Source organism: Lampris incognitus, chromosome 12, assembly GCF_029633865.1.
Source record: "Lampris incognitus isolate fLamInc1 chromosome 12, fLamInc1.hap2, whole genome shotgun sequence".
Classification (NCBI taxonomy): domain Eukaryota; kingdom Metazoa; phylum Chordata; class Actinopteri; order Lampriformes; family Lampridae; genus Lampris; species Lampris incognitus.
Genome location: NC_079222.1, coordinates 3406341 through 3433273, shown reverse-complemented (window position 1 = coordinate 3433273; position 26933 = coordinate 3406341). Strand labels below are relative to the sequence as shown.

At 48.3% G+C, this 26933-nt stretch overlaps 1 protein-coding gene across 1 annotated transcript in view; it reads left to right on the top strand.

The window, feature by feature from the left end:
• The window catches only part of LOC130121669 (phosphatidylinositol 4-phosphate 5-kinase type-1 beta-like), a 58170-nt gene that overhangs the window by 357 nt on the left and 30880 nt on the right, over positions 1–26933 (top strand). The window contains exons 2-6 of the mRNA XM_056290513.1: positions 13896–14124; positions 18413–18543; positions 18913–19030; positions 19845–19997; positions 21935–22231. Of these exons, the coding sequence (XP_056146488.1) occupies positions 14053–14124; positions 18413–18543; positions 18913–19030; positions 19845–19997; positions 21935–22231 (771 nt within the window). The 5' untranslated portion in view covers positions 13896–14052. The remainder of the gene's footprint in view (positions 1–13895; positions 14125–18412; positions 18544–18912; positions 19031–19844; positions 19998–21934; positions 22232–26933) is intronic.

The window sequence follows — 26933 nt, the reverse complement described above, 5'->3', positions numbered from 1 at the left end:
ATTGCGGGGCTGTGGGGCGGCAGAGAGAAAGAAGGAGAAAGTGGAAATAGTGGCGCCGGGAACCGAGTGTGGTGAAACGGTCTAGAGCAGCGGTTCTCAACCCAGTCCTCAAGGAACCCCCATCCTGCAGATTTTCATTGTAACCCTGCATAGGTAGCCCTGCTTGTACTTACTCCACCAATCATCTCGCAGCACTTAATTATGCAAAGTGTGCAAAAATCTGACAAAATTCATTGCTGATTGGTTGAATAAGTACAAACCGGTACCTATTCAGGTTGCAGAGAAAATCTGCAGGATAGGGGGTCCTGGAGGACTGGGTTGAGGAACACTGGTCTAGAGAGCCGGGGCAGGTACAAAGCCGGAGGCTGAAAACCAAAACAGTGGCTGGAAAGTTGCATGTAAGTGTGTTTGCTGAGCGTTTCCACCTGGAGGCGCGCGGGGGGGTGGGGGGGGGCAGGTGCAGGCAAAGCGGCGTGCGCAAGGTGCGTGAATAAGGAGCGCGTGCTTGTAGAGGCAGCGCGCACAGGGCAGCGCGACATCGGGTGAGAACGCGCGCCCTGGACGTTAAAAGCCGGGTACCTGCCTCCGCTGCTGCACCCAGGGGAGTCACATCTGGAGTCCCGTCCTCCTCCTCCTCCTCCGTCTCAGTGGCGGGTGTTAGACCACAGCTGGCAGGAGGGCAAGCAGGGCTCGATGCTGACCGTATTTCTGGAGAGAGGGCAGAAGCGTTGCCAGTAATCACTGATTTGGAACACGCCCCCCCCCCGGGTAAAGCTATGCTGGGCTTCTTCAGCCATCCAGTTACACTTCCGTCCTCCTGCATGCAGATACTTTAAACCCTTCTGTTGTCTTCCGGGTCCAAATGACCTAGAACAGGGTTTGACGGCAGAGAAGAGGCTCTACATGGTCTTTATTCACCCTGAAATGGGATGACTTTTCCTGCAGGGACCCCACATTAGGACAGGTGAAACGCTGTTTGTCTTCATATTGCCATGACAGCTGTACACCACTAGGGGGCTAAGATTGTCTCAGGCTCATGTGTGACCCTGAGACATGTGTGGGTCATGTGTGACCCTGAGACATGTGTGGCTCATGTGTGACCCTGAGACATGTGTGGGTCATGTGTGACCCCTGAGACATGTGTGGGTCATGTGTGACCCTGAGACATGTGTGTCTCATGTGTGACCCTGAGACATGTGTGGGTCATGTGTGACCCTGAGACATGTGTGGCTCATGTGTGACCCTGAGACATGTGTGGCTCATGTGTGACCCTGAGACATGTGTGGGTCATGTGTGACCCTGAGACATGTGTGGGTCACGTGTGACCCTGAGACATGTGTGGGTCACGTGTGACCCTGAGACATGTGTGGGTCACGTGTGACCCTGAGACATGTGTGTCTCATGTGTGACCCTGAGACATGTGTGGCTCATGTGTGACCCTGAGACATGTGTGTCTCATGTGTGACCCTGAGACATGTGTGGGTCACGTGTGACCCTGAGACATGTGTGTCGCATGTGTGACCCTGAGACATGTGTGGCTCATGTGTGACCCTGAGACATGTGTGGCTCATGTGTGACCCTGAGACATGTGTGGGTCATGTGTGACCCTGAGACATGTGTGGGTCACGTGTGACCCTGAGACATGTGTGGGTCACGTGTGACCCTGAGACATGTGTGGGTCACGTGTGACCCTGAGACATGTGTGTCTCATGTGTGACCCTGAGACATGTGTGGCTCATGTGTGACCCTGAGACATGTGTGTCTCACGTGTGACCCTGAGACATGTGTGGGTCACGTGTGACCCTGAGACATGTGTGGCTCATGTGTGACCCTGAGACATGTGTGTCTCACGTGTGACCCTGAGACATGTGTGGGTCACGTGTGACCCTGAGACATGTGTGGCTCATGTGTGACCCTGAGACATGTGTGGGTCACGTGTGACCCTGAGACATGTGTGGGTCACGTGTGACCCTGAGACATGTGTGGGTCACGTGTGACCCTGAGACATGTGTGGGTCATGCGTGACCCTGAGACATGTGTGGGTCATGCGTGACCCTGAGACATGTGTGGCTCACGTGTGACCCTGAGACATGTGTGGCTCACGTGTGACCCTGAGACATGTGTGGCTCATGTGTGACCCTGAGACATGTGTGGCTCACGTGTGACCCTGAGACATGTGTGGCTCACGTGTGACCCTGAGACATGTGTGGCTCACGTGTGACCCTGAGACATGTGTGGGTCATATGTGACCCTGAGACATGTGTGGGTCACGTGTGACCCTGAGACATGTGTGGCTCACGTGTGACCCTGAGACATGTGTGTCTCACGTGTGACCCTGAGACATGTGTGGGTCATGTGTGACCCTGAGACATGTGTGGCTCATGTGTGACCCTGAGACATGTGTGGGTCATGTGTGACCCTGAGACATGTGTGGCTCACGTGTGACCCTGAGACATGTGTGGGTCACGTGTGACCCTGAGACATGTGTGGGTCATGTGTGACCCTGAGACATGTGTGGGTCACGTGTGACCCTGAGACATGTGTGGGTCACGTGTGACCCTGAGACATGTGTGGCTCATGTGTGACCCTGAGACATGTGTGGCTCATGTGTGACCCTGAGACATGTGTGGGTCATATGTGACCCTGAGACATGTGTGGGTCATGTGTGACCCTGAGACATGTGTGGCTCACGTGTGACCCTGAGACATGTGTGGCTCACGTGTGACCCTGAGACATGTGTGGGTCACGTGTGACCCTGAGACATGTGTGGGTCACGTGTGACCCTGAGACATGTGTGGCTCACGTGTGACCCTGAGACATGTGTGGCTCACGTGTGACCCTGAGACATGTGTGGGTCACGTGTGACCCTGAGACATGTGTGGGTCATGTGTGACCCTGAGACATGTGTGTCTCATGTGTGACCCTGAGACATGTGTGGGTCATGTGTGACCCTGAGACATGTGTGGGTCATGTGTGACCCTGAGACATGTGTGGCTCATGTGTGACCCTGAGACATGTGTGGGTCATGTGTGACCCTGAGACATGTGTGGCTCATGTGTGACCCTGAGACATGTGTGTCTCATGTGTGACCCTGAGACATGTGTGGGTCACGTGTGACCCTGAGACATGTGTGGGTCATGTGTGACCCTGAGACATGTGTGGGTCATGTGTGACCCTGAGACATGTGTGGGTCATGTGTGACCCTGAGACATGTGTGGCTCATGTGTGACCCTGAGACATGTGTGTCTCATGTGTGACCCTGAGACATGTGTGGCTCATGTGTGACCCTGAGACATGTGTGGGTCATGTGTGACCCTGAGACATGTGTGGGTCACGTGTGACCCTGAGACATGTGTGGGTCACGTGTGACCCTGAGACATGTGTGTCTCATGTGTGACCCTGAGACATGTGTGGCTCATGTGTGACCCTGAGACATGTGTGGGTCACGTGTGACCCACACATGTCTCAGGGTCACGTGTGACCCTGAGACATGTGTGTCTCATGTGTGACCCTGAGACATGTGTGGCTCATGTGTGACCCTGAGACATGTGTGGGTCACGTGTGACCCTGAGACATGTGTGGGTCACGTGTGACCCTGAGACATGTGTGGGTCACGTGTGACCCTGAGACATGTGTGGGTCACGTGTGACCCTGAGACATGTGTGTCTCATGTGTGACCCTGAGACATGTGTGGCTCATGTGTGACCCTGAGACATGTGTGTCTCATGTGTGACCCTGAGACATGTGTGGGTCACGTGTGACCCTGAGACATGTGTGTCGCATGTGTGACCCTGAGACATGTGTGGCTCATGTGTGACCCTGAGACATGTGTGGCTCATGTGTGACCCTGAGACATGTGTGGGTCATGTGTGACCCTGAGACATGTGTGGGTCACGTGTGACCCTGAGACATGTGTGGGTCACGTGTGACCCTGAGACATGTGTGGGTCACGTGTGACCCTGAGACATGTGTGTCTCATGTGTGACCCTGAGACATGTGTGGCTCATGTGTGACCCTGAGACATGTGTGTCTCACGTGTGACCCTGAGACATGTGTGGGTCACGTGTGACCCTGAGACATGTGTGGCTCATGTGTGACCCTGAGACATGTGTGTCTCACGTGTGACCCTGAGACATGTGTGGGTCACGTGTGACCCTGAGACATGTGTGGCTCATGTGTGACCCTGAGACATGTGTGGGTCACGTGTGACCCTGAGACATGTGTGGGTCACGTGTGACCCTGAGACATGTGTGGGTCACGTGTGACCCTGAGACATGTGTGGGTCATGCGTGACCCTGAGACATGTGTGGGTCATGCGTGACCCTGAGACATGTGTGGCTCACGTGTGACCCTGAGACATGTGTGGCTCACGTGTGACCCTGAGACATGTGTGGCTCATGTGTGACCCTGAGACATGTGTGGCTCACGTGTGACCCTGAGACATGTGTGGCTCACGTGTGACCCTGAGACATGTGTGGCTCACGTGTGACCCTGAGACATGTGTGGGTCATATGTGACCCTGAGACATGTGTGGGTCACGTGTGACCCTGAGACATGTGTGGCTCACGTGTGACCCTGAGACATGTGTGTCTCACGTGTGACCCTGAGACATGTGTGGGTCATGTGTGACCCTGAGACATGTGTGGCTCATGTGTGACCCTGAGACATGTGTGGGTCATGTGTGACCCTGAGACATGTGTGGCTCACGTGTGACCCTGAGACATGTGTGGGTCACGTGTGACCCTGAGACATGTGTGGGTCATGTGTGACCCTGAGACATGTGTGGGTCACGTGTGACCCTGAGACATGTGTGGGTCACGTGTGACCCTGAGACATGTGTGGCTCATGTGTGACCCTGAGACATGTGTGGCTCATGTGTGACCCTGAGACATGTGTGGGTCATATGTGACCCTGAGACATGTGTGGGTCATGTGTGACCCTGAGACATGTGTGGCTCACGTGTGACCCTGAGACATGTGTGGCTCACGTGTGACCCTGAGACATGTGTGGGTCACGTGTGACCCTGAGACATGTGTGGGTCACGTGTGACCCTGAGACATGTGTGGCTCACGTGTGACCCTGAGACATGTGTGGCTCACGTGTGACCCTGAGACATGTGTGGGTCACGTGTGACCCTGAGACATGTGTGGGTCATGTGTGACCCTGAGACATGTGTGTCTCATGTGTGACCCTGAGACATGTGTGGGTCATGTGTGACCCTGAGACATGTGTGGGTCATGTGTGACCCTGAGACATGTGTGGCTCATGTGTGACCCTGAGACATGTGTGGGTCATGTGTGACCCTGAGACATGTGTGGCTCATGTGTGACCCTGAGACATGTGTGTCTCATGTGTGACCCTGAGACATGTGTGGGTCACGTGTGACCCTGAGACATGTGTGGGTCATGTGTGACCCTGAGACATGTGTGGGTCATGTGTGACCCTGAGACATGTGTGGGTCATGTGTGACCCTGAGACATGTGTGGCTCATGTGTGACCCTGAGACATGTGTGTCTCATGTGTGACCCTGAGACATGTGTGGCTCATGTGTGACCCTGAGACATGTGTGGGTCATGTGTGACCCTGAGACATGTGTGGGTCACGTGTGACCCTGAGACATGTGTGGGTCACGTGTGACCCTGAGACATGTGTGTCTCATGTGTGACCCTGAGACATGTGTGGCTCATGTGTGACCCTGAGACATGTGTGGGTCACGTGTGACCCACACATGTCTCAGGGTCACGTGTGACCCTGAGACATGTGTGTCTCATGTGTGACCCTGAGACATGTGTGGCTCATGTGTGACCCTGAGACATGTGTGGGTCACGTGTGACCCTGAGACATGTGTGTCTCATGTGTGACCCTATAAAAACGAGGGGTGACCACTGGTCAAAAGCAGTCTTTCTGCACTGCGAAGAGGGGAAACCCGGATAGTCACCAGGTTTGTGGTGAACTACAGGTGTTTTCCTCCTGCAAAATAAATTTGGGGTTTAAAATGAAATCAAGTTGCCTTAATTTAGAGGTTTGATGAGGGCGAGTCATTAATGACCCTTAAGACAAGGGTGTCATCCATGGTGATGGTGGCCATGTGGCTCAGGTCCTGGGCTGGTCTGGTGGCATCTGGACGCTGCCTGGTTTCCTCCTCATCACATTCTTCATCTCTTTTATAATTCCATTATAATTGTGTTCTCCTCTTTCAGTGTTGTGTTGTGTAAATGGTGTAAACACAACATCGTTGCACGCTGTCTGTCTTGGGAGAGAGCTCCTCCTCTGCTGCTCTCCCTGAGCTTCCTCCCTGTTTTTCTCCCTGTTAAGGGTTTTTAGGGAGGTGTTGCTTATCCAATGCGAGGGTCTAAGGACAGGGTGTTGTGTTGCTGTAAAGTCCACCGAGGCCTATCTGTAATTGGTGATAAGGGCTGTACAAACAACACCGAGTTGACTTGACTCCATACTGCCAGCCAGCAAAGGCCAAGACAGATGTGCAAGATGTGCAGGTAATGGTGCATTCGGAGGGTGTGGGTGGGGAAGACGTGCTCGTTAAGAGTTGCAGTTGTGGAGGAGATCCCAGCGCAGCTACGTCAGGGTGTGCAGGACAAGAAAAGCCCCAAAATGTAAACTGCTAAACAAAACGTCACATGCAGAGGCTGTTGAGAGGGCCGACGACAGACAGGTAGCAAAGCGAAGCGGCGCTGAAAGGATTACCATGGTAACGAGTAACGGTCCTCCCGTTAAAGGAAACAGACACGATCATCAAAGGCCGACACCTCCCACCAGCGCAGGATGAAGGAGGCAACCTTGTTAGTGGATCAAGTGAGTTCTGTTGCATGTTTGTGTGGCAGGAATGAGAGAATGGAAACAGCCGCGGCAGCAGCAAAGAGCATCATGGGATATCAAGCACAGGTTGGGAAATTATGCAAGACATGATGAAAACTTTCACAGAGGACTTGTCCAGTGATTACACTAATGATGGTACGTCACGTCGCTCAGTGCCAGAGGTTTGTTAGCAGATGGACAGGAAGGTGAGAAGGTCACCAAACATGTTTTAAAAAAATCCATTTTATTTGTGTCGCCCAACACCACAAATTACACATCTGCCTCAGTGGGCTGACGGAGGACTTATTTACATGACAAACCAGATGTACATGCACCTCTTGTACTTATACATTTTCTTCTTTTAAATTGTTTTTTCTCATTATGGACATTTGGAGGGGGGAGGGAGGAACTGGTGTTTGGCGCTGTTTGTGTTTATTGTATTGTGTATTTTTTGTGAGGGGGGAAAAAAGGAAAACCTCACTAAATATGTTGCTAAAACAGTTTTCTTTGCAACCCTGCAGTAAAACCCATGAAGGTCGTCAGCCAGCTGATGGTTCCCTGCAGTGTGTGTGTGGGGGGGGTGGGGGGGTGGGGTCTCCTGTAGTTGGTAGGGTCTTTCAGACCTCCCCAGACTGATGCTGGGTCGTGTGTGTGTGGGGGTGGGGTGGGGGGGTGGGGTCTCCTGTAGTTGGTAGGGTCTTTCAGACCTCCCCAGACTGATGCTGGGTCGTGTGTGTGTGGGGGGGGGTGGGGGGGTGGGGTCTCCTGTAGTTGGTAGGGTCTTTCAGACCTCCCCAGACTGATGCTGGGTTGTGTGTGTGTGTGGGGGGTGGGGGTGGGGGGGTCTCCTGTAGTTGGTAGGGTCTTTCAGACCTCCCCAGACTGATGCTGGGTCGTTTTTCAGCTTTTCAGAGCAGCACCTTTTTGCCACTCTGATCTCCTTTGTGAGTGTACTCCTGGCTTTGTTGTACCGGATCCTATCTCCAATCCTGTAGGCTTCCTCTTTGGCCTGACGAAGCTGCCTGGGTTTAGCTGAAAACCAGGACCTATTGCTGTTGAAGGCACAGAAGGTTTTGGTGGGCACACAAAAGCTGATGTAAGATGTCCCAGTGTCAGTAAGTTCGTCCAGGTCTGTAGATGCAGCCTCAAAAACACTGCAGTCAGTGCAGTGGAGGCAGGCCTGGAGATCCAGGTTTAACTCATTGGTCCATTTCCTCACAGTTTTAACCACAGGCTTTGCAGGTTTTAGTTTCTGCCTGTAGGTTGGGATCAGATTAATCAGACAGTGATCAGAGAGGCCCAGGACTGCACGGGGGACAGAGCGATAGGTGTCCTGTAATATTGTGCACTAATGATCCAGTGTTTTTGTCCCTGGTGGGACATTTAACATGCTGTGTGTATTTTGGCAGTTCGTGGCTGAGGTTTGATCTGTTAAAATCCCCAAGCATAATGAGTAGGGGGTCTGGATATTTGTGCTCCATGTCTGTAATGTGATCAGCAGGTGTTTTAACACCTCTTTATCACAGGCCTGGGGTGGATGTAGACGCCGACCAGAATACATGATGAAGATTCCCGTGGTGAATAGACTGGTTTACAGTCAGGAAACAGGTCTCTGACTGAGGGCTGCATGATGTCCTCAGCACTGTGACATCCGTACACCAACCGTCCTTGATGTCGAAGCGTATGCCCCCACCCTGTTTCTTCCCCACCGTGTCGCAGTCCGCCCAGAGGAGTTGGGACTGCGGCAGATGAAGTGTACTGGCCGTGATCTGCTCACCAAGCCGGGTTTCAATGAGACACAGGGAAGCAACCAGAACTGCAACGATCGAGGGCCGAAGAATCCCTAGGTCGCTGTGGATGGAGGGCAGTCCACCCCAAAGTCCTAGACCTAGATCTGAAGACTGTCGTGTCCATGAGATTTGTGTTCATGTGATGAGATGTGCACCTCAGTTTAAGCATCGGAGCCTCTAACCCAGGGGGGGGCAGTCTGATCCAGAAAGGGCCGGTGAGGGTGAAGGTTTTTGTTCCAACCAAGCAGGGACACACCTGTGTCTCCTAATCCAGGTCCTCAGCAGAGACTCTCCTGGCTGGTTAGTGGGATCAGGTGTGTAACTGCTTGGTTGGGACAAAACCTGTACCCACACCAGCCCTTTCTGGACAAGCCTGCCCGCCCCTGCCAGACGTAGCGAGGAGTTATTACAGGCCACAGCAGTCGCTGCGACGCCATGTTATCGGTGTGTTCTCTCGTCAATAAAGAAGTGAGGTTAAACCCACAAGTGGGCTGACGAGTTTCTAGTTGTTAAATCGCTCCGTACACGACACCCTATATTCCCAACATCTATAACGTATAGCTATACAAAATTAAAACGTGAAACTGTCGAATCCTTCAGGAAGGCAAATGTGCCCAAACCGTCCTGAATGCCTCTGGAGTCTTTTTGCTAGCTAGCAACACCAGCATGGAGTCCACCACCTCGCCAACACAGCCACCTCACACTGTATGGCTCCATGCGCTGCAGGGGAAAGGCCAACAAAGCTACGTATGTACTGTTCCTTTGCACGGGGCTGAATTGTAATTAGCTTTGCTTCTTCTCGTTGCACGTGTTGTGTGTTTGCTGTGGTGATCCAGGGGGGGGGGGGTGTTATTTTCATGATGACTTACACCTCATCCACACCAAGAGTCAACACAAACCTCCCAGCTCGGCTCTCTTGCAGCGCTGCTCCTGCATACCGTGTTGTGTGTTATTGTTGTGGGTGTGGTCTGCTGAGATACGTGGCTCTGTGTCTATATTAGACCATATTTACGAGAGAAATCCTGACACAACACACATCAATAGGTGGGACCACTGACCAAACCACATCTACCCAGTTTGGGACCTGAAGTGGTCAAACCGGCAGGGTTACTCCCAACTACTCTAGGACTCTAAACTACTTGTGTATACGCCAGCATTTTGTTTTTTTGTAACACACTGATCATTTGTTCTTTACTAACGATTAATCTGGCCAAGAATTTATTCTGGGTCATTGCTTTTATCGTTAATCTGGCCGATCTCGTTACCTAATCATACAAACACACATGTGACTTGTAGCCTGAGCACGTTTATTATAGGTGGGGGTGTTACGGCAGTGGGTGGTCTTGGGGTTGTTGAGGTGAACTGTGTGGATTTATTTATTTATGATAGCAAGTTCCCCCTTTCCATCCTTACCCACCCCAAAATGGGGTTAAATAGGTTGTCTAGGTGATGAGGGAGTTCCCCCTATTAGAGTGTCTGGCTTCAGTGGCCCAGCATCAAACACAGGGACTAAAACAAATAGCCCTCCACCCCAACTTATCTACACCCCCCCCCCCACTGGGAATGAAGATCTGTGAGATACTTTCTTGAAGTAGTGTCCATATCAGCGCCAATCAGGGCCCTTGCAAAGGAGAAAAATGCTCTTCCTGACAGATAATTACCCAACATCCAGACCACAAGCCGCCTAAAAAGAGGATGTGATGTATAGGGGGAGTTTTAAGAGAACCACAGCGATGATGATCGTTATGTTGAAAGTTCAGGGATTTGTCTGTACGGCGTTGGTGCAGAGACATCGTTGGCCTAAACTGAAAATGTCCTTGTATGTATTAACATATAAAACACAAAGACCACAGCACCTCATACACGACACCAAGGTGCAGCCACAGGAGGGCATAGAAAGTAAAACACCTCTCAGCATGACGTCATTTCCTGGTTTATACTCAATATAACAGTATTTCCCAAATTCTCAGATGTAGGGAACAAATGCAGCTTTTGCAGCAGTGAAGCAGAATCCCTAACACGTTTATTTTACCATTGTATAAATTCAGTAATCTTTTGGCATCGAATTAAGAATTATATAATGTGCCAAACTAAACATAACGCCACATTTGAATGTAAAGAAGTCGCTGCATATTTTGAACACGGTGAAAATAAGATTGAATTTATTGTACATTTGTTCATCCTACATTTCACATACATAAATGAACGGAAGTCACCCCCAAATTTTCTGGATTTTTAGGTGAATTTAAAGAATGTGTTAAAACTCTGGAACTCATAAATGATAAAAAAGCAATAACGCTGTGATGATGAGTTATTTAAAGAGGAATCACCTGAGAGTTTATGATACCAGTTCTTTCTCGTGGCTTTATGACAATGTAGCTCATTACCCCAATCTTAATTTCTGTGTCTTCTTAATTAGCTTTTGTTTTATCTTTTTGTGACGTTTTTATAATCTTGTTGAGCACATGTCTGTAATGTCTGTGTACTTGAATGTTTGTCAATAACAAAACAATAACAAAACAAAAGCATCTTTTGGGAGGAATAATAAAGATGGGCTAGGTTTCTAGTTTACTGGGTTACCGCCACATATCACGCGGCGGCCATGGGCCGCACGGACCCTCCGTTATCCCGCCACTATCGTGTTCAAAAATGGGCGAAGTGCGCCTGCGCGTAGTTATGGACATGCGCACTACCGGGCGGTGTTGCAGTCGAATTGCTAAACCTCAAGCCCGAGTCTCGCTTGTTCGCTCTACGTGTCGAAGTCCGTCGTTTTCTCCCGCCCGCTCTCGCGATAGGCCAAGTCCGGGTCCTCTCTTAAAGAGACACGACACATCTTCCCAGCAAGGCCGTGTCTAAACACACAGCTACACGCAATGCATGCAGGGAGATGCAATATGATATCTTACAAAATGTCTACATAGCTCCATATGTTTATAGTAAGTCTACAACAGGAGCCTCTCCAAATTGCCCCAAATGCAAAGCAGTTACTGGAACCAGATTACATCGTCTTTGGGAGGGTAAAACATTTTCAATTATTCTGGAAGGCAGCGTGTAAAGACATAAGTATGGTGCAGTGGCGGCTGCTGCTAAAAAAAAGAACATTTCGGGGGGGGGGGGCAACTGACCTGGGCGCAGCACACCTGACAGCTGCTCTAATGTCCACACAGTCCCACAGTTACTAAGAAGGACAATGTAGCCTATAGATGTTATCAGGGCTCGTAGATGGTGGATGATTGACAGTCGAGGCGAGGCGTCGTGGTGGGTGTGAACATGATTGACAGCCATGAGAATTGTCCAATCACATTAGATCACAAAACATTAAAACAATACCAATTCACTGCCAGTAAAAGTGGGAGTGTCTGGGGGGCACACAGAACTGCGCCCCCTGGAAAACCTGAAGAAACCAATCAGACAGCAGCCTCAGGTCACCTGCTCGCCACAAGTCTGAGGGCTCACATAAGGTGTGGTTTGGCCGGCGTCCCTCACCCAGGAAGTATATGTATTCAGACAGGAAGTATATGTATTCAGACAGGAAGTATAGCTATCCAGACAGGAAGTATATGTATTCAGACAGGAAGTATAGCTATTCAGACAGGACGTATATGTATTCAGACAGGAATTATAGCTATTCAGACAGGAAGTATATGTATTCAGACAGGAAGTATATCTATTCAGACAGGAAGTATATGTATTCAGACAGGAAGTATAGCTATTCAGACAGGAAGTATATGTATTCAGACAGGAAGTATAAGTATTCAGACGGGAAGTATATGTATTCAGACAGGAAGTATATCTATTCAGACAGGAAGTATATGTATTCAGACAGGAAGTATATGTATTCAGACAGGAAGTACATGTATTCAGACAGAAATCAGCCATACCCCATTTGAACCAATATTTAATGCTGCTGACAGGCGCTCACAGACTGACAACACTTTTATTTCATCATTACTTACTTTATACAACTAAGTTATATTTAACATGTTTAAGGAGATTTTCATCTCTTGATATTTGAAGGGGGAGGCGCCCAGCGCCCTCTACTGGCCAGCCGCCACTGAATTTCAACATAGTTTAACCAACACGTCCGAACTCTATCATAAAAACAATTTTCCGCTTCACACCTGTTCGATCAACCTCTGTGGAGCTTTTACTTTTCTACAAGAGCTCCTCAGCTCAACTGGCTCCAGGATGTGGATATTTATGGGATCTGGGATCTGATATTTATGAATCCAAATTTAAGCATCTTGTGGAGGTGATCAGTAGTAGGCAGAACTTTAGAGCTACCAATAGCTGAAATATTAGTTGGAATTAGACACCTTGTGCTATTAGTTGAAAACTTTGAAGACCTGCGCTCTGGACAACATGTGGTCACACTTTTGGTAACATTAAATGTTTGATTCTGTAGCTTATTAGTTGTGCATTTCACCACCACCAGTGGTAGGAATGAGTATTAGATCATTGTGATTCCCACATTTAGGAGAGGAGCGCTTGGGAGCAATACGGCAGGGTAGAGAGACGGTGTCCTTGTTATAGACCAAGCTGTCAGTCTGATAATCTACACTGACTAAACATGTTGAATAAACTATTTGACTCCACAGCCACACTAGATTTAAACCTGGCAGGCTCTCTAAACATCTGCAACCTGCTGAATGAGAAGTCCCCAGTCTCAAACAGTTACTACCTTTTTTCTCATCCTCCTTTTCTGGAATGCAGGGTGGTGGTGGTGTGCGGGGTGGGGGCTGTTTGAGTTATATACATCATCAGTATGAGAGCGCTCCTTGTGGAATGTTCTAATGCGGGACTGGGGTGGTTAGATGGGTGGGGTGGGATGGGGGGTGCATGGGTGATTTGCTGCGTAATAGCGCTTCAATCCTTCTTAATTGGGATCAAGGGTTGCAAAAGGGAACCAGTCAGAACAATGTGGAGTTAAAGGCTTGATCTGGTCGCCACAGGCCCCCACATCATAACACTGCCCAGATCAGCGAGGTAAGGCTGCTGCACAAGACGCACATAGAACCGAGCGTGCGATGTCCCACGTCAGGATACTTCTGCTTTCAGAGGAAATATGAAAATGTGGGCAGACATTTTTAGATTGACTTATTGGATTGGATCTTAGATGGTTGAAGCCTCTCTGATTCTGGGGGAAGAGATGTTAGCACAGTGGTTTCTTGCATCTGGTTGTTTATATAAATATATATAAGCTGGGTTTTCCATTTTTTGAAGTGTGATATTGAGTTGATGTTCAGCTGTATTAGACTTTGTCAAACTCACCGCTTACTGTCCCCTCTTCAGGACTTCAGGACACCACCTGGAGATTGTGTTTCTGTAAAATCGATCGAGGGTAAACCACATCCATCCACTGAGGACAGGGAACCAATATTTCAATCACAGGCCTCAGTTTGGGGAACATCTGAACTTCCCACTGAACTGAGTTCCCTCTGTCTAAAAGATGTCGACCACAGCCGCGGACAACGCAGGCGGGAAGACCAGAGGTCCTAAAGGGTCAAAAGACCATAAAAAGGTAAGGCGTTGCCCGTCTCATTCAGCTTGTTGCTCTTACACAGCAAACTCATTTGAGGATGTTGAGCTTCCAAACAGGATGTTTGCATTTCTGGATTTTTTTAAATCTGGCCACTCTTTCTTGTTTTTATTGTTGTTGCTTCAATCCTGCACATGTGACCGCTTCTTTTTTTCTTTTTCTTTTCCTGTTTTGCTTTTCGGTGTGCGTGCCCTCTGACAATTTTAATCAAGATTTCCGCCATTTGTGACAAAAAAGACAGTTATAGTCACGAAATGGTTGTTGTGATGAAACACAATTTATTGTCCTGTGTAAAACTGGAAAAATACTGAGATCTGAACAAAGCTTTAACAAAATGTACGACTACCTACGCAGTGAAGATAGTCTGAACCAGTCTGCACTGCCACCAAAACACAGTTTCATCAAGGTTTTCATCTTGTTTTAAGTTTTACGTCCCGTATGCTTATTCCATGATCGCTCCGATAACATTTTTAACCCCGGTGGTGAATATCGGTTGTTTCAAGAAAGTTATTTTCAATATGTGTAGTACTTAAAATGGTCCTATTAGTAACATCTTCTTAGATAGCATTATAAAATACCTTGAGAAACATGTCTTTTTTTACTCCCACCCACACTACAGTGTTTTTGCTCTGCGCTTTGCGCTTTGATTTTCCAAGTTTTCCTACATTTTTGTCACTTCTTGCCACTTCTCCATAAGCAGTACTCATCATTTATAAAAGTGACCATGGTTTTCCGTGAGTTTTCAGATTTCCTCTTTCCTTTATTATTTTTTTCAAGGAAAACGAATCGAACTTAACAGTTACAGCTGAAAGGCTCTATGATTGTTTTTAAACATTTTAACATCCCCAGATCCCATTTACCCACATCCTGCTCCCCTCTACCTACTCCTACCCCGTCCTGCAGGCCTCTTCTCAGAACAGAGTTAAACCACATTACAGCAGGTTAAATATAAACACAAAAAAACCCCAAAAAAATAGATAATTAAAAAGAATAAATAAAGAAGCAAGTAAATAAGTAAAAGAATAACTACTGTGCTAGCATCTGAGCCATTTTAACGGTCTTTGGGAGTTTTTCGAGGTTGGGTGACTGCTGGCTGTGTATGTGGTGGGAAGCCGCACGGTATTCGTTCACCCCAGGCCGGCCCAAGCCCGGTTTCTGTGGCGCCACCTCGCCAGGGGGGGAGGCAATCAACATATTCAATCAATGGCTTCCAGTGAGAGTAAAACCTATCAGAGGAGCCCCTCAGTGTGAACTTTATTTTTCCCAGTTTAAGTAGAAACAAAATGTCCCGCAGCCAGGCTTTAATAGAGGTTGGCTGAGAGGATTTCCAAAGGATGTGGGTTTTTCTATGGGCGATTAAAGAGGCAAAGGCATTAGATCTAACATCCGATTGGATAGCTGTTGTCATTTCATCTGGGGGTCTACCAAAGATTGCTGTGTGAGGGGACGGACAGAGTTTCAGCTTCAAAATTTCTGAAATCATGTGAATGCCAGAAGCCAGTTAGTTTGGGACACGACCAGAACATATGAGCCAAATCGCAAGGGGCCGGGGAACATCTCTCACAGTTTCCATCCATGTTGCTTGGGTAAAGTTTGGCGAGCTTGGCCTTGCTATAATGGAGCCTATGGACTACTGTGATCTGTCTGAGACTGAGCCTAGTACAACTAGTGGAGGATTTGACAGCTTCCACAGCCTTTTCTCCAGAAGCATCTGAAAAAGTGGTCATCGGTTTTTTTTCCCCAAAAGACTCTAATCTCATTAATGACCAACTCATCCGATAAAAGGTCGTAGAAATAGGAGACATGGCCCTTGGATAAGGTTCCCACCCTGAGTAATAAGTCTGTGCTACCAGGAGAGGGGGGGTTTGAGGGAAGAGGGGGGAGTGAGTTTTACCTACATTTCGTAGCTGAAGGTATCTGAAGAAATCAGGACGGTCTAAGTTAAAGGCCACACACAGCTGATCAGAACTGGCAAATAGACCGTCTATATACAAATCTCCCAGGCGGTGGAGACCTCTCCTCTCTAGCGAGGAATACCGGGAGTCCATCTTGCCTGGCATAAACAAGTGGTTGTTACATGGGGGAGGGAACACCAACCAAAATGGCCCCTGACCTGTGCCCAGATCTTCAAGGTGCCTGTTACGATGGGGTTACAAAACTCACTATACACCTTCTCCTTTGCCTCCGCCACCTCTCTCTTCGCTTTACGCTGCATCTCCTTGTACTCCTGTCTACTGTCTTCAGCTCTCTGACTACCCCACTTCCTCTTTGCCAAACTCCTCCTCTGCATGCTTTTACAAGGAGACTCGGTGGTGGAACGAGGGACAGAGCTGCGGTGCACTTGGTGATAAGACAGATCAGCCTCAGGGTGCGAGGAATTGCATGACAGTCATTTAATAAGAATGAAAAAGCAATTTTGAATGAACGCTGTTCAGAGAGCATTTTTGAAGAGTCGCCAATGCGTTGAACTTGTGACAGAAACGGTATCTTCAGTATTTGTTAATGTTTTGGAAAGTGGGAGTTGCGCTATCATTGCACTTTGTATATAATACTCATAAATCATACTGAAGTCAGCGGAGTTGCCCCTGAACATCACCCTTATGTCCAAAAGGTGCTTTATTTAGTCAGTTTTTATGAAAGATGGATGTAACAGAGTACCCAACCTAGATCCTGCATAGAGTCTGCTTTTGCTGGAAGTCAAAAGCATGTGCTGTTTTCCATATAACGGTGTCCTTCCAAAGTTTTATCTTATCTAGACAACAGAATGTTTTATTACTACTACAATTCAACTCTGTACTGGGACTCCTCCTATTTATCGTTTACCTACTACCTCTTGGCCACATTTTCAGGAAATGGGCATTCAATTTCACTGCTATGCGGATGACACCCAGCTTTATCTGTCCACCAAGCCTACCGCCGACCTTCCACCCACTTCCCTTTCTGACTGCTTACTAGAAATTAAATCCTGGTTTTCATACCACTTCCTCAAACTTAATAGTGATAAAACCGAGGCTCTCCTAGTTGGCACTAAATCTACTTTGACTAAACCTGGTAGCTTTTCTCTGACTATTGACAATTCTATAGTTCCCCCCTCGCCTCATGTTGAGAGTCTGGGTGTCATCCTGGACAGCACATTATCTTCTGAAGCTCACATTAACAATGTGACTCGGTCTGCATACTGCCATCTACACAATATTGATCCTCTTCGCCCGTCACCTACACCTAACAGCACCGCCATACTCACTCACACCCTGGTTACATCCCGTATGGACTACTGCAATGCTGTCCTCTTTGGGCTTCCCCTCAAGTATCTTCATAAACTTCAGTTGGTCCAGAATCCAGCTGCCCGTATCAGTACCAGAACTCCTTCCATAGATCACATCACTCCTGTTCTGCAGCGACTCCACTGGCTCCCTGTTAAATACCATACTGACTTCAAGATCCTGCTCCTCCTCACCTTTAAGGCCTTAATAACCCAGCTCCTTCATATCTTTCTGAACTCCATCATGTCCACACACCCTCCCACACTCTCACATCCTCTTCTGCTCCCCAACTCACTACACCCTCGGCCCGCTGGACTACCATGGGGTCTAGAGCCTTCAGTCGTTCTGCCCCCCGCCTGTGGACCTCTCTCCCACAAGACATCACAACACTGACTCTCTTTCAGCCTTCACATCCCATCTCAAAACGCACCTTTTCACACTGGCCTATTCAGTCTGATCCATGCTGCACTGAGTTTTGTGCAGAGGATGATTTTATATTTACCTGTTGTGTTAACTTTGTATTGACTACCTGCTTTGTTTTGACTTTATGCTGTCTGGTACAGTGCTGCTGGATTTCATTGTGTTCTGTAAGGTGTCCTTAAGTGCTCTGAAAGGCGCCTACAAATAAAATGTATTATTATTATTATTATTATTATTATTAAAATGTATTATTATTATTATTAAAATGTATTATTATTATTATTATTAAAATGTATTATTATTATTATTATTATCATCATCATTATTATTAGTTTGTTGTTGTTATTTTGAACTTGTCATTGATAGAAACGTGTCTGTAACTCTGCAGGAATAGCTGATGATAACCTGAGTGTTACGGCTACAGTCACCTTGGCGACAGTTCAGAAGACCAGCTTTCACTTCTTCTAATTGTGATTTTCTGTTACAGATGAAACCCTTCGTGAACCTCGGTTTTCAGTGACGTTGCACGTTGTCTGGCCTGTCTTCGGTCTGTTTCATGACTCCTTCTGCCTCTCGGTTTTCCGTAGCCCACGACGGCTGCTCTGAAAGGTGCGATCCAGCTGGGCATCGGTTATGCGGTGGGCAACCTGAGCTCCAAGCCGGACAGAGACGTGCTCATGCAGGACTTCTCGGTGGTGGAGAGCGTCTTCCTACCCAGGTGCAGTTGGGATTTACATACATTTACATTTTAGGACCTTGTCGCTGACGTGTGCAGCCGGGAGTTACAGAACGGGCAGCGCCCAGCGTAGGCGTTTTTACTCCCAGAGTACCTCTGTTACAAAAACACCGACACTCCCAAACCCCCGATGGAAACTGATGCACCACGAACGACGTGTTTTAACAATAACTAACCGGCAAACCTCACACTGTAACTGGGTGACATGGGGCAGACGTACGGTTCCCTGAATGGGTTCCTGGACTGGGCCAGCTGCAGACAGACCGTACCACACGCCCTACTCTTGTAGTGTGCTATGAGTTGTTGCTGTTGTATCTCATGTCTTTTAAATATGTATGCTTTTATCCCCAGTGAGGGGAGTACCCTCACACCAGCCCACCACTTCCCAGATTTCCATCTGAAGAGCTACGCCCCGCTGGCCTTTCGCTACTTCAGGGAGCTGTTTGGCATCAAACCAGATGACTACCTGGTCAGTGTATGTGTGTTAGTGTTTGTGTGTCTGTGTCTGTGTGTTTATGTGTGTGTGGGGGGGGGAGGGGGGGTCAGTATACGTGTCTGTGTGTGTATGTGTGTGTGTGTCTGCGTGCACATGTGCAGGCATATCTGTATTTGCATGCATGCAAATACAGATGTGCATGCACATGTGCACGCACACACACACACACACAAAGGCACATGTACAACAACGACCACTGAATTCATTCAGAAACACCACATCTGGCGTCCGGGTGGCGTGGCGGTCTGTTCCGTTGGCTACCAATATGGGGATCGCCGGTTCGAATCCCCGTGTTACCTCCGGCCTGGTCGAGCGTCCCTACCGACACAATTGCCCATGCCTGTGGGTGGGAAGCCGGATGTGGGTATATGTCCTGGTCGCTGCACTAGCGCCTCCTCTGGTTGGTCGGGGTGCCTGTTTGGGGGGGGGGACTTGGGGGAATAGCGTGATCCTCCCACGCGCTACGTCCCCCTGGTGAAACTCCTCACTGTCAGGTGAAAAGAAGCGGCTGGTGACTCCACCTGTCTGGGAGGAGACGTGTGGTAGTCTACAGCCCTCCCCGGATCAGCAGAGGGGGTGGAGCAGAGACCGGGACGGCTCGGAGGAGGAGTGGGGTAATTGGCCGGATACAATTGGGGAGAAAAAAGGGGGAAAATTTAAAAAAAAAGAAAAAGAAACAGCACACCATCAGTCTGGCACAACACTGTGTGGTTTGGTGGGATACTGCTGATCCAGTTGCACCACACCATCCTGTGATGGAGCCACAACCTCTCATCTGAAATTGCAGTACTCCATCTATAAAGACCCGCTGATTGAGCTGTCCAATCCCGGCGCCAGCAGTTCCTGGTTTTACCTCACCAGCGACGACGAGTTCATCCTGAAGACGGTGCAGCGTAAAGAGGCGGAGTTCCTGCAGAAGCTGCTTCCTGGTTACTACATGGTGAGCCTCGCCCTCAGACACAAACATGGAGTCGACAACCGGCCGCCAGCAACGCCAGCGAAGCTTTGCATGTGCAAATGAACCTTGTCAACAGAAGGTCAGGGCCAAAGATCCATGCAAAGCTACCCACACTTTTCTGCCAGCTGGGTTTTGCTGCTGTCGGAGTTAAACGTGTGTCCTGGACATCTCGACTTCCCACATTCACAACAGCAGTTTTGTTTTTTATGTTGCATATTTTGTTTTGTTTTTTATCACAATGCAAAAAGGACCCGGTTATGAAAGGGTTTTTATCCTGTTTTAAGTCTCGGGTTTTTTTCCAAGACCAGATGTTGCTGGTAAAATCTTCTAACCTCAACAACAGTTACTATTGTTGGTTTTAAGTGCGCTTGTCTCATACAAATAAGAATTCTTTCAAAAAACAAAAAAGATGGGGCGTCCGGGTGGTGTGGAGGTCTATTCTGTTGCCTACCAATATGGGGATCGCCGGTTCGAATCCCCGTGTTACCTCCGGCTTGGTCGGGCGTCCCTACTGACACAATTGGCTGTGTCTGTGGGTGGGAAGCCGGATGTGGGTATGTGTCCTGGTCGCTGCACTAGAGTAGCGCCTCCTCTGGTCAGTCAAGGGGGAGGGGGACTGGGGGGAATAGCGTGGTCCTCCCACGCGCTACGTCCCCCTGGTGAAACTCCTCACTGTCAGGTGAAAAGAAGCAGCTGGTGACTCCACATGTATGGGAGGAGGCCTGTGGTAGTCTGCAGCCCTCCCCGGATCAGCAGAGGGGGTGGAGCAGAGACCGGGACGGCTCGGGAGGGTGGGGCGATTGGCAAAGTGCAACTGGGGAGAAAAGGTTGGGGGGGGGGGATTCAAAAAACTTATCTCATAAAAAAAAACTTATCTCTCACAGTTATTTACCAAACTTACCAACTGTGTTGAAACCATCACTTCTGCCCGGGTGGTGTGGAGGTCTGCTCCGTTGCCTCCTAACACCGGACGACTCAGAAGAGTGGGCTAATTGGCCAAGTACAGTAGGGGAGAAAAAAAAGGGGGGAAGGATTTTTAAAAAAAACAACAACAAAAACCCATTGCTTCTGTTGGGAGAATTTTGTCTGAGTAGGACTTCCTCAACCCATGAGCCAAGATTAGAGTTTGAAGATTAGAGTTTTAAATGTACTTCATAGCCGGAGATACTTGGACCATATTTCCAGTTTATTTCTAGTTTCAGTGGGAACGCTGGAAAGACATTTCACCCAGCTAGTAAAGAATAATAATCCAACAACCAGAATATGTCGGTAGCTATTGTGCTCAGCAATGTTCTCAAGCTGTATTACACACGCTGAAGCACATACTGTGTGGTTGGCTCTGAATGGCGTCTGGACTACAGCACTACCGTTCAAAAACCTTCCTTATACCACGCCACGGCAACACAAGACTGGACCTGCAGTGTCTCATAACTCTTCTGATTGGATGATGCACATAATAACTCACTGATAAGATAGGAAAGAAAAGGTTCCAAGGTTCAGACTCAAACATTTGTCCAGTCACAATAAATCTGCAGACATAAGAAGGCTTTGCCACAGGGCTTCTAGTGCCACCAGTCCTGATGGCACCGCCGTTCTCACCAAGTCTGCTTTTATGGCTCTGCTAGTTTTGTCCAGAGATTTCTCTCATTTATCAGATCTGTCCATTGAGCGATTGGTTGAGCGATTGGTTGGTTGGTTGATTGATTGATTGATTGATCAGTTGGTCAGTCGATTGATCAACCAGTCAGTTAGTTGGTTGACTGATTGATTGAATTTGAACATGTTGGAAACAGTAAGAAACAAAACTAATGACCATTATACAAAAACACTTTAAACAACTAAAATATAAAAATATATGTTGGATCGATGTGACGCATTATCCTGCAAATGACTGTCCCACCGACTTCATCTCACACCAGAACCTGAACCAGAACCCGAGGACGCTGCTGCCCAAATTTTACGGCCTCTACTGCATAACTTGTGGCAGTGTCAACATCCGCGTGGTGGTCATGAACAACGTCCTGCCGCGGACCCTGGGGATGCACTACAAGTACGACCTGAAGGGGTCCACATACAAACGCCGGGCCTCGCACAAAGAGCACGCGAAGCCCTCGCCCACCTTCAAAGACCTGGACTTCCAGGAGATGCACGAGGGCCTGTACTTTGATGCCGACACCTACAACGCCCTGATGAAAACCCTGCAGAGAGACTGCCGGGTAGGTTTTACATACTGTCGGGGGACGTTGGCTGTGCAATGCAAAAAAGACAAGCTTATCAGGGTCCGGTATCTTGTGTTGCCTCAAGTCTCTCGTGTGCTTATTTCAAGGAAGCGCTGGTATGATTTTCTCACGCCGCTGTCAGTTAATATCGCTTGTTTCAAGAAAGTGTACTTACTAATCAGGAGGAGAAATCTCAAAACAAGATACTTGATTTAAGATCATCTTTTTTTTTTAGAGTAAATGTCTTGAAATAAGCTGGTTATCACAAAACAAGTGCACTTTATTGAAATAAGCATAATACCTGCCAGTGGGATAAGAGACTTGAGTTTTTTAGCAGTAAAATCCCTTGGTAAAGTTGTCTTTTTTGCTGTGTGGTGTGTACCACCTGGGCAATGTTATGCAAAGGTCTGTTAAAGAGCAAAAAACTGAATGAGCACCAAAAGCTGTTGACACTACAAACCAATTAACGCTGCAGAGTAGCTTGTGTAGCCCCACCGTTTCATGCAAGCAGGTTTGTTCGACGACACCATTAGCACTAGCCTTAGCAACAGCAACTCAGTCCTTTTAAAGTGAAAAAAAAAACTGAGCAGAGAATCCACCAACTTTGATGACCTTTCAGTATGCTAATTCCCTCTTATTTCATCCATGTGTGGTACCAAAAATAGTATCATACAGTTTGGGACATGCAGAAACATCACGTATTGGTTAATCCTGCATTTCGGCTTCTCTTCGTCAGTCTCAGCACCACCGATGGTGTGGCCTTGTGACCCCAAACAAAACTGATTTGCAGCCACTTTGTCCCTTCAGTAGACTTTGTGGCACGAGTTGAACATTTCTCAACTCATGCCACAAAGTTAGCCCAGAATCACGAAGCCACAAGTTACAGCTTTTCATTAGTAATAATAATACATTCAATACATTTTATTTGCAGTTTTAAAGCAATAAAAATAGATGACAACAAAAATGTTGCAGGGTTAAATAAATTATTAGCTGAATAAAAGTGTCTTAAGGCCTCTTTTAAAGGAGGCTAGAGTCTAGGGAGCCCTTAGGCGGTCTGGGAGTGCGCTCAGAGATGGGGGGCGGCAGAGCAAAATGCCCGGTCTCCCGTTGAGCAGAGCTTCGTGCTCGATGTGTGGAGGAACAACCTGCTGCCAGACAATCCCTCCCATTGTGGGAGGGATTGTGGGGCGTGAGCAGTTCTTGGAGGTGTGGAGGTGTGTTCCAGTGGATGCATTTGAAGGTTGATCGAATGGTTTTGCAGGTGATTTTCTGGGAAATGGGAAGCCAGTACAGGGAAGCCAGGATGGAGGTGATTGTGGTGGGGTTTCTACACTCTCGTCAAGATTCTGGCAGCCCTGTTCTGGATGTACTGGAGCTTCTGGAGGCTCCTGCCAGGAATCCCGGTGAAGAGTGACTTGCAGTAGTCCAGCCTCGAGGAGACAAATATGTGGCCGAGCTCTTCGGCATCAGCTAGGGTGAGGGTGGGATGGAGTTTTGCAACGTTTTTAAGGTGGTAGAATGAGGTCTTACAGAGATGTTTGATATGAGTGCCAAAGGTGAGGGACGGGTCATACCTGATACCGGGTTTGGTGATTGAGGAGGAGAGAGAGATGTCACAGAAAGTTGAATCGGTTCATCAATTCAACTTCCTGTGGTTTCCTTACCTGGGTTATTGAGCATGCATAAAGACGGGGGGGGGGCCGGGGGGTTGGCCAGCATTGGTGAGGGGGTTTGTGGGAGAAAATGTAACCCTGCCAATGAGAACCTCAGTTTTGCTGCTATTTAGCAGAAGGAAGTTGTGTTTCAGCCGTGCCCTTACCTCCTCCAGGCATACGTTGAGCCGTGTGAAGGCAGCAGAGGGATGTGGGGCAGTTTTGATGTGCAGTTGTGCGTCATTTTATCGACTTTTCATTTATTCTCGTTGCCTTGTAAGTTGTGGTGCGAGGTATAGGAACACGCAGCAAAACTACATTTTCACGTTGAAAAATGTCAGCAGAAAGTAGAGACACACTTGTTCTTGCAGAAATCTCCTCATGTCATGAGCAAGTTGTAACGGTGACTTAAGCTCTCCCATCCAGTCGCTGGAGCCAGAATTACATTTGTTCTTGTTATCGTCTCTGTTAATTCCTTTGTGTTTCTGATACGAACAAAGAAATGGAATATAAAATGTCGTTGATTTCAAACTGTGGCATTGTAGACTGTAACACAGCCCCCGGTGTTAACCGGGTGTTGTCAAAACGTGTTATGTAGGCTTGCTGATGACGTTGGACTCAGTTACCTAACTAATTTAGTCAACTGGTACCTTAAGTAGTTACCTAAATGTGGCTTAAATCTTTCTTTGTGTAGATTTGTACAATCCCCCACACCTGCCCACCCACACACCACATACCACACACCCACCTCACACACACACACACACACAGGTGTTATGTAAGCATGGCAGCCTTACTCCATTAGCAATCAGCAACCCCCCCCCCATCCAAGCCCTTATGAATGACCTCATTAGTGCCTGCCTGTTATTTTTTTATTAGTGAGAAATAACAGTGGCCTTCTCATCCAGGATTACCTCGTGTAGACCAGAGCACCTGACTCATATTACTGGATTTAGCAGCTGAGCCAGAAGAAGAACACACATAGTCAGGCGAGACACGGGTAGAGAGGCTTGGTGTAAGATGCTGTGTCACGCCTGCTGAGTCTTACATAAGTCTGGGTTCTGTAGTGAACTGTCAGGTATCCTCTGAGCAGTCCACAGAAAGAGATCTTTAAGGAACATTTAGAAAGTTGTTGATATAGCAGAGTGGGATTCTTTTTGTCATATTTTCTATTCTCATGTTTAGGTCCACATTAAGCGATGCAAAAAAATGCCGTGTTAAAAAAAATTACACAATTTTGCAAATTCCAATGAGAAAATCCCCAAAAGAAGCAAAATAATCTGCCAGTGCAGTACGATATTTCAACTAGGCGGTATTTCTTGAAACGAGATAAAATTACTTGTTTACCTGAAAGATCAGAAATCTTAAAACGAGTTTGGTCAATGCAGGCTCAGCATTTTCGGGTTTCTATTTTTCAAAGCCATCCAGCATGCCGAACTTCGCCACAAGAGGACACTGTTACATAACCTGACACGAACAGAAACAACTTTTGGATCCGTGGGAACATAAAATCCGAGTGAAAATCAGTTTAAACCAATCTGCTCCTTTTAAGAAATCTGGGTATTTTTAAAACGCTGAGCCTTGTCAATAATCCACAGAAGGTTGAATCAGTTTATCTAGACACGTTTATTGACAGAAACGTTTCATCACTCATCTAAGTTAAGTCTTCAGTCTCCTCTGACTGCAGGTATCCCATCTCATCATCAGCAGCAGCTTCTCCGGGGTGGGGTTGTGGTGGCAGCAAGCTAAGTAGGGCACTCCAGACGTCCCTCTCCCCAGCAACGCCCTCCAGCTCCTCCTGGGGGATCCCAAGGCGTTCCCAGGCCAGATTAGACATGTAGTCCCTCCAGCGAGTTCTGGGTCTACCCCGGGGTCTCCTCCCAGTTGGACGTGCCCGGAAAACCTCCAAAGGAAGGCGCCCAGGAGGCATCCTAATCAGGTGCCTGAACCACCTCAACTGGCTCCTTTCAATGTGAAGGAGCAGCGGCTCTACTCTGAGCTCCCTCTGGATGTCTGAGCTCCTCACCCTATCTCTAAGGCTGAGCCCAGACAGCCTACGGAGGACACTCATTTCAGCCGCTTGTGTCTGCGATCTCTTGGAACGAAGACTGACTGGTAAATTGAGAACTTTGCCTCCCGGCTCAGCTCCCTCTTCACCACAACGGTCCGGTACAATGTCCCCATTACTGCTGATGCTGCACCAATCCGCCTGTCAGTCTCCCGCTTCATCCTCCCTTCACTCGTGAACAAGACCCCGAGATACTTGAACTCCTTCACTTGAGGCAACAACTCATCCCCAACCCGGAGGGAGCAATCCACCATTTTCCGGTAGAGAACCATGGCCTCAGACTTGGAGGTGCTGACTCTCATCCCGGCCATTTCACACTCAGCTGCAAACCGCCCCAGTGCGCTGGAGGTCACGTTCTGATGAAGCCAACAAAACCGCATCATCTGCAAAGAGCAGAGATGCAATTCTTAGGTTCTCAAACGGACACAATCCTCACCTTGGCTGCGCCTTGAGATCCTGTTCCTGAGTATCACAAACAGAATAGGAGACAAGGGACAACCTTGGCGGAGTCCCACACCCACCGAAAACCTGTTTGACTTTGTGTCGAGAATGCGGACACAGCTCTCACTTGGGTTAATCAAGGACTGTGTGGCTTGTAGCAACTGCCCCGGTGCCCCATACTCCCGCAGTACCCCCCACAGACTGCCCCGGGGTACACGGTCCTAAGCCTTCTCCAAGTCCACTAAACACATGGAGACTGGCTGGTCAAACTCCCATGCCCCCCTCAGCACTTCCTCAAGGGTAAAGAGTTGGTCTGTTGTTCCAAGGCCAGGACGGGATCCGCATTGTTCCTCCTGGATCCGAGGTTCGACAATCGGTCGGAGCCTCCTTTCCAGCACCCTGGAGTAGACTTTCCCAGGGAGGCTGGGAGCACTCCCTCCAGTCCCCTTTTTTAAGGATGGGAACCACCACAGCATTGTAAGAAGGAGGCAGATGTACTCTTAGCCGCCCCCCCCCCCCCTCGGTTCAGGGATGGGTG